Raw genomic sequence first — 16,520 nt, forward strand, 5'->3', positions numbered from 1 at the left:
AGTGTCTTACCCGAAAATCGGTATGTTACTGGCCTGACTCCCAGCATCGGTCTGCTGTCTCTGAAGCTGTTTCACGATGGCCTCCATTTGCTGCTGGTGTCTCTGTTCCAAGCCTGCAATGCTCTCTTGATGAGCCTGTTGTTGAGCTGCAATGCTCTCTTGGTGAACCTGTTGTTGAGCTGCAATGCTCTCTTGGTGAACCTGTTGTTGAGCTGCGTAAACCTGTTGTTGAGCTGCAATGCTCCGCTGCAAACCTGCATTCGTCTGCTGTTGATTTGCATTTGCTATAGCCAGCTGTTTCAGTATCTCCTCCATTTTGGGTTTACTTTAATTGCCTGCGGCGCTCCACCATGTGTAAGGGGTTCGCTCTGTAGCGGAGTGTGTGACCCCCTGGATGGGTTCACTACACACTGAATTTATACAGACAGGCCGTCGAAGACGGTTGAAAACAAAGATTTGGGTTTATTCTTCCATCTTGCTGGAAACAAGTGCAAGCATCCAAACAGCATAAACAAAATCAAACATAAAATAAACCCTGGCCACTTTGGGTGTCTACCTTCCACACAGGAACCTATCTATGGAGTCTAGCACAGCCTACTGCTGGGTAGACACTGCTGGTCATACAGCAGAAAAACAATAGTCTTTTGATTTTTATCACACAGAAAAATCAATCCTCTCCTCACCTCCTCAGACTTTCAGTACACTGCTCTCCTTCCTCACAAAGCTTCAGGATGCAGCAAGGCAGTGGTAATCCTCTGGATTACTTATAGAGGCCTTAATTGCCTCATTCTGAACAGCTGAAGTCTTCCAAATCCCTTAGACCATTTCTGGCTACTTTTCAGCCAATGCCTAATAGCAATTGGTGTATTGTCTAAACAAGGCAGAAATGTATGTCCCGTCTGTGACAAAACCCACAGATTTACCTGACTTCCTGTCACACCGTGTAAATTTACTGTCCCCTCAAAATAACTCAACTCACCTAAGCAAAAATGTCCAAATTTGGGCCCAAAGTATCGATATATTGTGTGGCACAATTATTTTCCAGCACTGCCTTAACCCTCTTGGGCATGGAGTTCATCAGAGCTTCACAGGTTGCCACTGGAGTCCTCTCCCACTCCTCCATGATGACATCACTGAGCTGTTGGATGTTAGAGACCTTGCGCTCCTCCACCTTCCGTTTGAGGATGCCCCACAGATACTAAATAGAGTTAGGTCTGGAGACATGCTTGGCTAGTCCATCATCTTTACCCTCAGCTTCTTTAGCAAAGCAGAGGTTGTTTTGGAGGTGTGATTTGAGTTTGTTCTCATTTATGGTCTTGGCCACCATGTTGCAGCTCAGTTCAAGGGTCTTGGCAATCTTCTTATAGCCTAGGCCAGGGATATGCAATTAGCGGACCTCGGCCAGGGTTGTCGGGAAGAGGCCCTTGTCCCCATTGACATGGGGACAAGAGTGCTTTGGGGTGGGGGTCGCAGTGCCCTCCTGCCCCAAAGCACACACTCCCCCATGTTGAGGGCATGTGGTCTGGTACGGCTCAGGAGGGGGGGTGCTCACTCGTCCCCACCCCCATTCCTGTCCGGCCAGGCGGCATGCTCGGATAAGGGTTTGGTATGGATCTTGGGGGGACCCCCACACCGATTTTTCGGCGTAGGTTTTCCCCCCTAACGATCCATACCAAACCTAAGGGCCTGATATGCTCCTGGAGGGGAACCCACGCCCTTTTTCTTTTAAAATTTGGCGCGGAGTTCCCCTTCATGGTCAGCGTAAGCTGAAAATGATTTGGGCATTCACGTGCGCCGCTTGAAGCCGCGCAAAGGCAGCTACGCCGCTTGATATTTACAAATATTTTGCCGACGTAGTAAAGCGGTGTGCGTAAGTGCCCGAATTTGCCGCTCACGCATGCGCAGTACTCAAATAAACCTCCCGCAGGTTTAAATTCACTTGCAGGCGTAGGCTCGTTTTCACAAAAGTCACTTTCACTTTCAATTCGGCCCGTAAAAGTTAAACAAACACATGTGACTACACTTCTCCACATTACCCCCCCCCCAATAAACTCACTCCCAAACACTTTCATTTTACATTTCTAAATGCCGTGCGCCAGGTCCATAGAGGCGCACCATGCGCCCCCTCCTGGGCGCACTCCGCATTATAGTAAATAAGGAATTGTGCTGCATTGCCAGCGCATTCCTTTAGTAAATGTCAAAACGTCTGTTGCTCCAGCCTTTGCTCCATGAATCATGGAGCAAAGGCTTGGTAAATCAGCCTCATAGTGACATCAGGGCTTCCTTATGACTTGCAGTTTACAGTTTATGAACTGACCTATATAAGTGACTTATATTATGCTTTAAACTAGTTATTTTGTTACAAACAGTTCATTTCTGTGAGAGGGGTCTTGTCCTGTGTTTGTCTTTCTCAAATCTGAGACAGTGGTTAGTCACTGGATAACCAGGCTTGTCAGGTCAGTCTACCTGATCATACATATGATATGAGGTGTTTTCACATTTCAAATTTATGGGATCCTTGTAAATATTAGTCAGTTTGTCTTTGGTTCCAGGTGTTGTGAGTGTACCAGAAACCCATTGTTTCTATAATTAATTCTGTAAGCAAGCTTGTTTACAGACCCCCCGCAATTCCAGTTGAGAAAAATAGAATGTCTTATGGTGGGAAAGTCAACTTAAATGAAGATATTGGTCTCTGCTTTTTTGGAACCTGTTTTAGACAATCCAAATATTAAATTATTAAATACATTTTATGGGGATTTTATGTAATAGACCAAAAGAAAGTGGAACATAATTGTGAAATCTCTGAAAAGTGTGGCGTGCATTAGTATTCAGCCCCCTTTGATATCCCTAACTAAAATTTTGTGGAACCAATTACCTTCAGATGTCACCTAATTAGTAAATAGAGTCCACCTGTGTGTAATTTAATCTCAGTATAAATACAGCTGTTCTGTGAAGCCCTCAGAGGTTAGTTAGAGAACATTAGTGAACAAACAGCATCATGAAGGCCAAAGAACACACCAGACAGGTCAGGAATAAAGTTGTGGAGAAGTTTAAACCAGGGTTAGGCAGAGATCCACAGCTCAGGTGGGAGAATCTGTCCACAGCACAACTATTAGTCATGCACTCTACAAACCTGGCCTTTATGGAAGAGTGGCAAGAGGAAAGCCATTGTTGAAAGAAAGCCATATGAAGTCCTGTATGCAGTTTGCGAGAAGCCATGTGGAAGAAGGTGCTCTGGTCAGATGTGACCAAAATTTCACTTTTTGGCCTAAAAGCAAAACGCTATGTGTGGCGGAAAACTAACACTGCAAATGACCCTGAACATATCATCCTCACTGTAAAGCATGGTGGTGGCAGCATCATGTTGTGGAGATGCTTTTGTTCAGCAGGGACAGGGAAGCTGGTCAGAGTTGATGGGAAGGTGGGTGGAGCCAAATACAGGGCAATCTTAGAAGAAAACCTGTTAGAGTCTGCAAAAGACTTGAGATTGGGGCAGAGGTTCACCTTCTAGCAGGACAACAACCCTAAACATACAGTCAGAGCTACAATGGAATGGTTTAGATCAAAGCATATTCATGTGTTAGAATGGCCCAGTCAAAGTCCAGACCTAAATCCAATTGATAATCTGTGGCAAGACTTGCTGTTCACAGGTGTTCTCCATCCAATCTGACAGAGCTTCAGCTATTTTGCAAAGAAGAATGGGCAACAATTCCACTCTCTAGATGTGCAAAGCTGGTAGAGACATCCCCAAAAGCCTTGCAGCTGTAATTGCAGCGAAAGGCGGTTCTACAAAGTATTGACTCAGGGGGGCTGAATACAAATGCACGCCACACTTTTCACATTTTCTGGTAAAATAAAATGAAAACCGTTTCTTTCCACTTCACAATTCACTTTGTGTTGGTCTACCACATAAAATTCCAATAAAATACATTTACAATTTTGGTTGTAACATGACAAAATGTGGAAAATGTTAAGGGGTGTGGATACTTTTTTAAGGCTTATATATATATATATATATATATATATATATATATATATATATATATATATATATATATATATACTGTATATATATGTATATATTTATATATATATATATATATATATATATATATATGTGTGTGTGTGTGTGTATATATGTATATATATATATATATATATATGTGTGTGTACTCAACATTTTTTTAGCAAAGATTTTGTTTCTTTTATCATTATATAGCAAAGAGACTAATTTCACCACTATGTTATCCCTTGCCTTTAGGGGTTCACACCTAAGCAGTTATCATCTGCCAGCTGTAACACAGCTCCAACCTTTTTGCTTTCCATCCAACTCACCAGATTCTTCAGTAAAGCAGCTAAAGTTCTCTACCGAGGAGTCTTCCATAAATCCTTCTGCTCAGGTATACAGTAACTTCAAACTAAAGGGACAGAAAATGGTTCTAAATTATCATATTTGTTTGGTCTTGACAATTAACACATTTTGGCCAGCAGTTTCAGTGGTTTTAACATTGTTGGGTGTCAGTGAAGATTTTTTTTTTTTCTGTCAGGCATTGAAATTTGTACACATTTAAATCTACAACTTTAGTATCCGCATGTATCGCTGACTCTAAGGAGATGCTGGAATGTTGGTTTCTTCTGCCCTTCTCAGTGGTCACCCACCTTTAACTGGACCTGACAATTCCATGACACACCAACAGTGGTAAAATGGGCTTCATCTGGGCAGAAATAAGCCCCGTAAGGGGGCTTCAACAATGACAGAGTTAACCAGGTATCAAATATTGGAACAATCATAAGTACATCAAAGGAAATGCCATTCATTTCACTAGCTGCCTGTGAAATGGCCCTACAAGAACACACTAGGAGAGTGGAAGGGAATGACTTTAGCACAACAGTAATTTAAAGTGGAACTAAACCCACAGATTTAACTGTTTAAAAAAACAGTTACATTCAAGGCATGCCGTGAATGCTAAATGTATTTGCTTGTGTTCTCAATCAAACTGTCAAACCATCAAATAGCTGGTGTCATAACTACTCACATAAGGCAACTGCAGATCAGAGGACAAGATGGCGACTTCCTTGGCTTAAAAGAATAGTAGGGTTTAGTTCTGCTTTAACCACTTCCATACAGGGCATTTTCACCCCCTTCCTGCCCAGACCAATTTTTAGTTTTCAGCGCTGTCGCATTTTGAATGACAATTGCGCGGTCGTGCGACGTTGTTCCAAAACAAAATTGACGTCCTTTTTCCCCCACAAATAGAGCTTTCTTTTGGTGGTATTTGATCACCTTTGCGGTTTTTATTTTTTGCGCTATAAACAAAAGAAGAGCGACAATTTTGAAAAAAACACAATATCTTTTACTTTTTGATTTAATAAATATCCTAATTTAAAAAAAAAAAAACGTTTTTTTTCCTCAGTTTAGACTGATATGTATTCTTCTACATGTTTTTGGTAACAAAAAAAATCGCAATAAGCGTATTTGATCGGTTTGCGCAAAAGTTCTAGCGTATACAAAATAGGGAATAGAATTATGTCATTTTTATTTATTTTTCTTTTTTTACTAGTAATGGCGGCAATCTGCGATTTTTACTGTGATCGTGACATTGCGGCGGACATATCGGACACTTTTGACACATTTTTGGGACCATTCACATTTACACAGCGATTAGTTCTATAAAACTGCACTGATTACTGTGTAAATGTGACTGGCAGGGAAGGGGTTAACACTAGGGGGCGCTGAAGGGGTTAATTATGTTCCCTAAAGTGTGTTCTAACTGTAGGGGGACTTACAAGGGAAGGAGACCGATGTGTGTTCCTCTGTACTGGGAACACACATCGGTCTCCTCACCGCTGACAGGACATGGATCTGTGTTTACACACACAGATCCATGGTCCTGCCGTGATTGCGGGCAATCACGGGTACCCGGCGGATATCGCGGCTGCCGAGCACGCGCACCGGGTCCAGAGCAATGCGGCGGGGGCGCGCGCCCCCTAGCGGCCGGGAATGCAAGGACGTCATATGACGTCCACTCTGAAAGAGGAAAGGTTCCCGCCGACGTCATTTTACAATGACTCAGTAGGGAAGGGGTTAAGTAAATACCCTTATAATGCAGCATGGTGCAAATAAACAGCAAATTACTGACAATGATGCAATATAATTAACAGTTCAATTGATAGTGTGGTGTAGCTACTGAGTACAGGCCCTGTCAAACTACTGGCTCGTGGAATAAAAAACAACTCTGCCTTCCAAGCAAAGTCAAATGTAGAGAGAGGTGGACCTCAGGTCAATGCACCTGTAAATTATTTCTGAGTAATCATAAAGTGATGTCAACCTGATGCCATCAACCGTAGCCAAGAGGCAGTTAACACAGGCCCTAATGGAAGTATTTGCACTCTGGAAAGTTTGACCATAAAAGAGAAGCTCTGGGGCAGATCCACAGAGCGAGTACGCCGGCGCATCTACTGATACGCCGGCGTACTTTCAAATTACCTGTGTCGTATGTTTAGTTTGAATCCTCAAACCAAGATACGACGGCATCTGGGTTAGATCCGACAGGCGTACGGCTTCGTACGCCTTCGGATCTTAGATGCAATACTTCGGCGTCCGCTGGGTGGAGTTTGCGTCGTTTTCCGCGTCGGGTATGCAAATTAGCTATTTCCGTCGATCCACAAACGTACACGCAGCCGTCGCATTCTTTTACGTCGTCTCTAGTCGGCTTTTTCCGGTGTATAGTTAAAGCTGGTGTTTTGCGGCGTATAGTTAGACTTGCCATGTTAAGTATGGCCGTCGTTCCCGCGATTAATTTGAATTATTTTTTTTTTTTGCGTAAGTCGTCCGTGAATCGGGATGGACGTAATTCACGTCTATGTTTTAAAAAATGACATCCTAGCGAAGTCATTTAGCGCAATGCACGACGGGAAATTTCGGGACGGCGCATGCGCAGTTCATTCGGCGCGGGGACGCGCTTCATTTAAATGAAGCACGCCCCCTAATCGCCGATTTGAATTCCGCCGCCAGAGATAGACTACGCCACCGTAACTTACAGCGCAAAATCTTTAAGGATTCGAACTAAAGCCAGGTAAGGTACGGCGGCGTAGCGTATCTCTGATACGCTGCGCGGGTGCAGATCTCTGTGGATCTGCCCCTCTGCTATTAAAAATACACAGCGAGGAAGGAAAGTAATAATGTTAATCAGCAGCTGATGTTCCACGAAGAGGTCGTATTTATTGCAAAGCTTGTATTTTAATGTTGTACAATATACATGTGTATACTCATGATGCTACAAATTTTATTATCATGGATTCATTTTTAGATTTTTCCATTTTTTTTAGATTGTGGAGAAGCAGGGGAACATAGGAAATCAATGGATTTGCCTACACAGAGCCTGGAGTCTTTGAGTACAGACAACACATCTGAGGTATGAGAATACTGGAGACATTATACCTTAGAGACATAGATTTGCTGCAGTGGTTAACTTCCAATTTATGTCTTTTTCAGGATGAAAACACAGAGGACATCATGAGGCCTAGTGATGAATCTCTTGCTATACTCATGAGAGGGAGAATGAGCAGCAGGCGAAGGTCGGCCTTGCAGAGTGAGCTTCAGTTTTACCAGTGATAAAGTAAAAGATTAGAAGCACTTGTAGTCCTATTCAGAGCTAAGCATTTAATTTTTACTGCTAAATTCTGTATTTTTTGTAGATTAGAATGTAATTCTGTCATTTCATAGTTCAAATTTGGCGAAGTGTAAGGACCAGTTACGGTATATCATGTAAAGCCCCATACACACTTTCAGTTTTCCTGCAGGTTTTTCTCTTCGGGTTTACCAAAACCATCTAATATGAGGTCAAACCTTAAAGCTCTGTACACACGATCGGATATCTGATGGAATCTAATCCGATGGATTTTTTCATCGGATATCCGATGAAGCTGACTTTTATCAGTCTTGCCTACACACCATTGGTAAAAAAAAGTGGTGACGTAAAACACTACGACGTGCTGAGAAAAATTATGTTCAATGCCTCCGAGCATGCGCCGACTTGATTCTGAGCATGCGTGGATTTTTGACAGATGGATTTCCCCACAGATGATTGTTTTTTTCTATCGGTTTTTTAACCATAAGAAAAATTTAAAACAGGTTCTATTTTTTTCCCCGATGGATAAAAAAATGATGGGGCCCATACACGATCGGTTCATCTGATGTAAACGGTCCATCAGTCCGTTTTCATCAGATGAACCGATCGTGTGTACAGGGCTTCAGAGTTTCAATTCGTATGCAATCAGGCAGGCCCCTGAACTACGTGGTTTTGGTAAACCTGAAGAGAAAAACCTGCAGGAAAACTGATAGGGGCGGATTCAACAAAAGAATTACGCCGGCGTATCTATTGATACGCCACGTAATTTTAAAGTTCCCACGTCGTATCCTTGTTTTGTATCTACAAAACAAGATACGACGGCATCTGGGATCGATCCGACAGGCGTACGTCTTAGTACGCCGTCGGATCTTAGGTGCATTTGCTAGGTGGCGTTTCCGTCGAATTCCGCGTCGAGTATGCAAATTAGCTAGTTACGGCGATCCACAAACGTACGTCCGGCCGGCGCATTTTTTTACGTCGTTTGCATTCGGCTTTTTCCGGCGTATAGTTAAAGCTGCTATTATGAGGCGTACTCAATGTTAAGTACGGCCGTCCTTCCCGCTTCGAATTTTTAATTGTTTACGTCGTTTGCGTAAGTCGTTCGCGAATAGGGATTTGCGTAGCAAGCTTTTGCCGAACTTAAGACATGATAAGCTAGGCACGGCTATGTTGGACATCTACCAATGCCCAAATTAAGCGCATACACGTATTCCTCCTCATTCAGAATTATCGCCTCTCCCTAATACAACACACTGACAATATGGCTGCTGTGAGTCCATCCTTAGTTTTAACCACTTCCATACAGGGCATTTTCACCCCCTTCCTGCCCAGACCAATTTTTAGTTTTCAGCGCTGTCGGACTTTGAATGACAATTGCATGGTCGTGCGACGTCGCTCCCAAACAAAATTGACACCCTTTTTCTCCCACAAATAGAGCTTTCTAAAACTAGTGGTGCTTTATCGCTACGCCGGCACCACCCCAGTGTGAAAGTACCCTAACAAACAGCTATTGGGGGGGGGACGCTTTATCTGAGCAATACTGCATATGATACCAGCAGCAAAAACCCTGGTGATAAATATTGCATCTTTTTTACTTTCTGTTCTCTTTGTGAATTGGACTTAATGGCTTACCGCATTTTTTTTTTTTTGCAATATTTACCAGAACATTTTTCATTTTGTGTTAAATACTGCATAATCATTTTTTTGTGAATTTGACTTTTTTTTACCGCACAGTATAATTTATGCAAATGAGTCACGTGACCGTATTATGGCATGCTGTAATCTTTAGTTAATTGGCCCCTTAGGCACCTAACCTAGAGATGTGTGACTTCTAAATTGAGAAGTCAGTTTGCAATAAATGCCATTATGATAAAGTAGTCAGCCACATTTACTCCCAGTGTTCAACTAAAATGGTATTTATCATTTCAGTATGCACCGAAAAATTGCCGCTCAACCCTATCCAGTCTTTATGATTAAAATGTGTAAGATGGCCTCAGCCTTGCACTACTCCACAAGTCATGCCCTCTGACACCGGGGCTTATGCCCCGTACACACCATCACTGTATGTCACTTTAATTGACCATGTGGGGGGGGAAACTTTGTTTTATGTCTTGTAAAAAACGACCAAAAAAAATTGAAGCATGCTTCAATTTTATGTGTCGTTTTTCAAAACGTAGTTTTTTACTTCACAGAAATTGACCGTGTGTAAAAACGTCTTTTTCAACGACGTTTTTACACCTGCGCATGCCCAGAAGCGAGCTTCAATGGAAAAAGTGGTGAGAACGTAACCTCGCTTTGCTAGAACATTGTGAGAAAAACGATGGTGTGTAGGCAACTTCGTCTTTGAAAATTGAAGTTTCAAAAACGTCGTTTTTTACTTCACAGAAAATGTCGTTTTTTTCATCACATAAAGTGATGGTGTGTACGGGGCATTACTTATAGAGGTTTGCACAGAGGCATTGTGTCAGAACTTTTGTAGCACTGGCTGTGAGAATGAGAAGATGAACATGTGCAAGTGATTAGGGTAATGAATGGAAAGAAATGGGGAAATAAAGTGGGAAAACTGAAAGAAAAACTTACAGTATGTGAGACTAAAATTAAAAAGGAATGAGGGAATGTTAAAAAATGTGAGAAATAATACTAAAAAGTAATGCAAAGTGAAAAATTTAAATAAGAATTGAAAAGTGAAAAAAGTTAAAAATAAAAACTCTTTTTTGTGAGGACTGAGACTAAGGATTGAGTGGTGATCATAAAGAAATGTAATGTAGTGACAATGAAAGAAAAAAAAAATATATAGGGTTTGTTGGACAAATTCTAGGGACAGAATATCATATCCACATCCCTGTTAAATAAAAAAAGAATGGAAGAGAGCATCACTCTCTCATAGGGTGATGGTATTTTAACCACTTGCTTACTGGGCACATATACCCCCTTCCTGCCCAGGCAAAATTTCAGCTTTCAGCACTGCGTCGCTTTAAATTAAAATTGCGCGGTCGTGCGACGTGCCTCCCAAACAAAATTGACATCCTTTTTTTCCCACAAATAGAGCTTTCTTTTGGTGGTATTTGATCACCTCTGCGGTTTTTATTTTTTGCGCTATAAACAAAAATAGAGCGACAATTTTGAAAAAAAAACACAATATTTTTTACTATTTTGTTTTGCCTCTGCCCTTTGCCTCTAGAACTAAGCATCTGTGGGTGGGGCGAAACATGTCCAAGTGTGTGGCTTGTAGAGTGGTGCAAGGCTGAGGCCATCTTATACCGCGTACACACGACCATTTTTAATGGTCTAGAAAAAACAACGTTTTTTTCAACCCGATTATTGTTAAGCCTGCCTTGCCTACACACGATCGTGGAAAAAGATGCTCTGGCAAAGCGCTGTGACGTACAACACGTATGAAGGCACTATAAAGGGGAAATTCCATTCGGATGGCGCCACCCTTGGGGCTGCTTTTGCTGATTCGCGCTTTTCAGTCTTCGTGCTATTCAGTCTGTTACAGCGTGATGAATGTGCTATCTCCATTACGAACGCTAGTTTTACCAGAACGAGAGCTCCCATCTCATAACTTGCTTCTGAGCATGCACGTTATTTTCACGTCGTTAAAGCCCACACACGACCATTTTTTTACGACGTTAAAAACGACGCAAAATTTTTGGAGCATGTTCTAAATTTTTAATGCCAATTTTTAACTTAGCGAAAAATGCTCTGGAGCCCACACACAATCATTTTTAATGACATTTAAAAAAATGTAATTTTTCAAATCGCGAAAAACGGTGGTGTGTACGCGGCATTACACATATTAACCAAATAGACTGTATAGGGATGAGCAGCAATTTTTCCAAGTAGGCTACACACCACTGGATGGTGATACTTTAAGACAGGACTCATTCCTGAGTACTAGCGAGACTATATACACTCCCCTTTTGCACTAGTGGCACTACAAGCATTAGCATATAATTTCAGAATGATTTCAGATTAAGCCTGCATTCACACTTGTGTAGTGTGATTTTGAACATATTCACTAAATGTGCAAAAAGCTAATGTCGCACTTGTAATGCAATTCATTGTTAAAGAAACTGCAAATGTAGCAAGCAAGACGCATGATTTTGTGAGCGTAAAAACACAGTTAAAAAGCTCAGAAAGGTGCATGAGCTTGTTTGCCACATTTGTCATGTGTAGGGCTGCCCTTTGCACACAGTTCACACTGCAAAAAAGATATATGCGTGACACCTGACGTGAGGCCCGGACTGGGACAAAAAATAGGCCCGGGCATTTTAGACTGAGCAGCCGGGGGGGGGGGCACTGCAGTGGCACTTCGCGGCGGTGGTTACATTACAGACCACATCTACAATACAGACCCCACTACATTACAAACCCTCTCTACAATACAGCCCATACAGACCCCCCTACATTACAGAGACGTGACCTGCGGCCCGCGGGCCGCTGCAGGATGCCGGCGGCCCACCGGGCATATGCTCGGTATGCCCTATGGCCAGTCCTGGCCTGCCTGACATAACACTACAAATTGTAAATGGCGAGAGTTAAAACCAAATAACTTTTGTAAGGGGTTAGCTCGGTAGCAGGGTGTGTCACCCCTTGGATGGGTTCACCACACACTGAATTTATACAGACTGGCTGTCGAAGACGGCTGAAAACAAAGTTTTTGGTTTATTTTTCCATCTTGCTGGAAAACAATTGCAAGCATCCAAACAGCATAAACAAAATCAAACATAAAATAAATCCTAGCCACTTTGGGCGTCTACCTTTCACACAGGAACCTATCTATGAAGTCTAACACAGCCTACTGCTGGGTAGACAGTGCTGGTCATACAGCAGAAGAACAATAGTCTTTTGATTTTTTATCACACAGAAAAATCAATCCTCTCCTCACCTCCACAGAAGACCTTCTGGCACTGCTCTCCTTACTCACAAAAGACTCAGGATGATGCAGCAAATTAGTGGTAATCCTCTGGGCTACTTATAGAGGCCTTAATTGCCTCATTCTGAACAGCTGAAGTTTTTCAACGGCCTTAAACCTTTCCTGGCTACATTTTTCAGCCGTCGCCCAATAACAATTAGTGTATTGTCTAACAAGGCAGAAATGTATGTCCCGTCCGTGACAACACCCACAGATTTATCTGACTTCCTGTCCCATACCCCCCCCCCTCTTGTTTCAACCCTAGGGTTGGGACACAGGTTGCCAGGCAGGCATGCACTCGGGACAACCCATCTGCATTCCCCATTTTAGCATTTTGCATTACCAGTTCAAGCTTTTTAATTTTCTTCTGAAGCTCATCTATCATGCTCTGTTTACTGTCCAGATCGGACTTGCTCTGTACTTCATCTTTTTCCTTCTGTTGCTTATTAAGGGTTCTCTGCTTTGTTCGCAACTCTTGGTTTAGGTTTTCAAGGTCTTCTGTGAGGTTATTCTCTCTAGCCTTGCTAGTTTTTAGGGCCTCTTTAAGCTTTAGTTGTAGATCATTTAAATCTTCAATCCGTGCCTTTAAATCTTTGGTCTGTGCCCTCCACTTCAATGGGGCATGATCCGTCACCAGTTCAAACTGTCTACCCATGAAGTAGTACTGGAGAGAATCCAAAGCCCATTTCACCCAGGGGATTTGTATTCGTGTCATTATCTCTTGTTTTATTAAATTGATCACAAACAGCAAATTATCATATTCAGTATTCAGGCCCCACAGCTTCACTTTATTGGCTTCAAACTGGGCTTTCTTTTTTTGACGGCAAGCTCTGGAAGCCAGCTTGTTTTTCTCCTTACGAGATCGCGGCCTGGCAGTGACAGGAAGCTCCGATACGGGTGTTAGGTCACTGATTACTTTATTCAGTTTACGCAGTTCACCACCAATCTGCAGAAGTTTTCTTGGATTTGGAGTCAGGTCTTCCACATCTGTCCTGCGAGATTTCTTCAGAGTGTACTTGATGCAGACCATTCTTCTGGTACATATTACTGGGAAGCGTGTCTCTGTCCCATTCAGACGGTCTCAGCATCCCTTCATGTTGAGAAGGCATTAATTGCTCGCTATATTCCCAGAAATACCTTCGCTTTCCTCTTTTCCTCGATGACACGGCAGTTATTCCTTTCAAATTTTCAACAGAATCATTTTCATAACCTGGCTCTGAGAAGGTATCACTGATATCATGTTTATCATCTTCATTGTCTTCTTCTTCTTCCTCTGAGTCACTGGCTCCTCCTTTCACAGGTGTATCATCATCACCACTGCCTTTTTGTCTGGTTGGCTCATAATCCGAATCACTGGCAATGTGATTTTGAGCATCTTAATTTTCAGAGTCACTAGCATTACGATTATTGCTACCATTTTCTACATCGCTGGATGTTCGCTCCCTAGGTTCATCATCTTCTGAATCATTTGCTTCATTCTCAGATCCGCTGCCTCCTCCTATCATGTCATCATAGCTGTTGTCATTCTCATATCGATGCACTGGACTTTCAACATCTGATCCATGTTGTCTGTTATTTCCCTCATCATCAGAGTCACGCTCATCTTGAACTGGGGTTGCACCACCGTCATCTGAGTGTTCGGGGCTGTAATAGTCCGCTTCCATGGCTGGGCTTCTCACACCTCCAATTGTGGCCACATTCTGCGGAGGACAGAAAAGCTTTTGAGTCTCTATGAAAGGCAAAATGGCACAGCTTATTCGGCCTATGGAGGGCTCTTCAATTGTCCTTTCCTGCTTTTTGGCTACAGCACCACAAAAACAAGTATTTTCCTTGGCTGCATCTCAAACTACAAATGGCTTAACTTTGAATGCCTTGCTAAGAGCAGCTGCTTGATATACAGCCCCCATAGCTGCTGCTTCATCTGCATTTATGTTCTTTCCCAACTCCTCCTTGCCCACTGCTTTAAGAAGCCATTCTTGAACATTAGGTACACGAGTGGCTCCACCCACTATGATCACCTGATCAATTTCATCCATGTTCATTTCAGCACCACTCAAAGCCTTTTGCACAGGTATGGGGACTCTTTCAAATAGGTCTTCACAAAACTCCTCACTGTTTAGCTGAGCAAGAGTGGGGGTTTTACTGATAACTTTTTCATCCTGATAGGGACTTGAAAAGTCATCAAGACGAAGATAATCCACCTCTTTTGTTCCCCATATTTCAAAACTAGTTAGCTTTGTGTACTTGGTCAGATCCTCACAATATGTGTCCCAATGCTCCCAGTGAGATGTTAAGGGTGGACTGTTTCCAAGGATACCAGTAAATGAATCAAATATTTCAAAGTCTTTGCACTCCTCCAACAACAGAAAATTCTCTACTGGGTTTTGTTGGTATCCCAGTTCTTTTTCCCGAAAAGTCGGTATGTTACTGGCCTGACTCCCAGCCTCGGTCTGCTGTCTCTGAAGCTGATTTGCATTTGATAAAACCAGCTGTTTCAGTATCTCCTCCATTTTGGGTTTACTTTAATTGCACGCATTCTCCACCATATGTAAGGGGTTAGCTCGGTAGCGGGGTGTGTGACCCCTTGGATGGGTTCACCACACACTGAATTTATACAGACTGGCAGTCGAAGACGGTTGAAAACAAAGTTTTTGGTTTATTTTTCCATCTTGCTGGCAAACAATTGCAAGCATCCAAACAGCATAAACAAAATCAAACATAAAATAAATCCTAGCCACTTTGGGCGTCTACCTTCCACACAGGAACCTATCTATGAAGTCTAACACAGCCTACTGCTGGGTAGACAGTGCTGGTCATACAGCAGAAAAACAATAGTCTTTTGATTTTTTATCACACAGAAAAATCAATCCTCTCCTCACCTCCACAGAAGACCTTCCGGCACTGCTCTCCTTACTCACAAAGACTCAGGATGATGCAGCAAATTAGTGGTAATCCTCTGGGCTACTTATAGAGGCCTTATTTGCCTCATTCTGAACAGCTGAAGTTTTTCAACGGCCTTAAACCTTTCCTGGCTACATTTTTCAGCCGACGCCCAATAACAATTAGTGTATTGTCTAACAAGTCAGAAATGTATGTCCCGTCCGTGACAACACCCACAGATTTACCTGACTTCCTGTCACACTTTATATAAATGCATACAAACACAAATATATAACGTGTGTAGATTATGCCTTGGTTGTAAATACATATATACTCAACTTCAGTTTTGTAGCTCTTCACTTTTTTTTAACTCAAAATTATACAGAAATCTATCAATATAATTACTTAGAAATATCTGTAAAAATACAGTTAAACTGTAGGAGAACCCTAACAGATGCGGTACATGGCTCCTGGGCTTGGTGTGCTGGCGCTAACACAGGAAGAACTTAGCCAGGTAGCAGGGTGGCATAAGAGCATCAGAATGTCCCCTAGGCAATGCTCTCCTGCCAGAACATAGATCACCACAATACTGATCAGCTCCCTAGGCTCTCTTTCCAGTTATTGCAGCTACACAGTAATCCGTCAGCATGCCTACCTAAATCTGTCAGCTTCTTCAGTAAGGAAGTTGACAAGCTCATAGTGACATGCTGACAGTGGAGGCTTCAAGGGCCGGATAGGAACAGCCACTGGGTCGGATGTGGCCCTGGGGCTGCAATTTGCCCAGGTCTGAGTTATCATCACTATTAAAATACCATACACATTTACAGCACTGCCAGTAAAGTAAAATGTATGACTGTTTTTACATTCTAGCATGTTTATATGTTGCTTTCTTATTTTGCAGAACAGAGAAAGCCAATGGTAGAGAAAATGGTGGAAGATGTCACTGTTATGTTAAAAAACTTCTTGTTCACCATCATACCAGGTAAAAAGAAAAAGGTTCATTATAAATACAATTTCTGCTTTGAAATTTTACAATATTTTTTATCATTTTGTTCTTGCTAAACTGTTTTGTAATGCGCCCCTTAAAACAG

At 42.3% G+C, this 16,520-nt stretch overlaps 1 protein-coding gene across 1 annotated transcript in view; it reads left to right on the top strand.

Annotated features, from left to right (window-relative positions):
• LOC120912784 (serine/threonine-protein kinase PLK2-like) overlaps nt 1–16,520 on the top strand; it is a 91,103-nt gene that overhangs the window by 54,676 nt on the left and 19,907 nt on the right. Inside the window, exons 8-11 of the mRNA XM_040322638.1 lie at nt 4,262–4,400; nt 7,330–7,415; nt 7,496–7,592; nt 16,331–16,411. Coding sequence (XP_040178572.1) covers nt 4,262–4,400; nt 7,330–7,415; nt 7,496–7,592; nt 16,331–16,411 — 403 coding nt within the window. The remainder of the gene's footprint in view (nt 1–4,261; nt 4,401–7,329; nt 7,416–7,495; nt 7,593–16,330; nt 16,412–16,520) is intronic.

This window comes from Rana temporaria, chromosome 1, assembly GCF_905171775.1.
Source record: "Rana temporaria chromosome 1, aRanTem1.1, whole genome shotgun sequence".
Classification (NCBI taxonomy): Eukaryota; Metazoa; Chordata; class Amphibia; order Anura; family Ranidae; genus Rana; species Rana temporaria.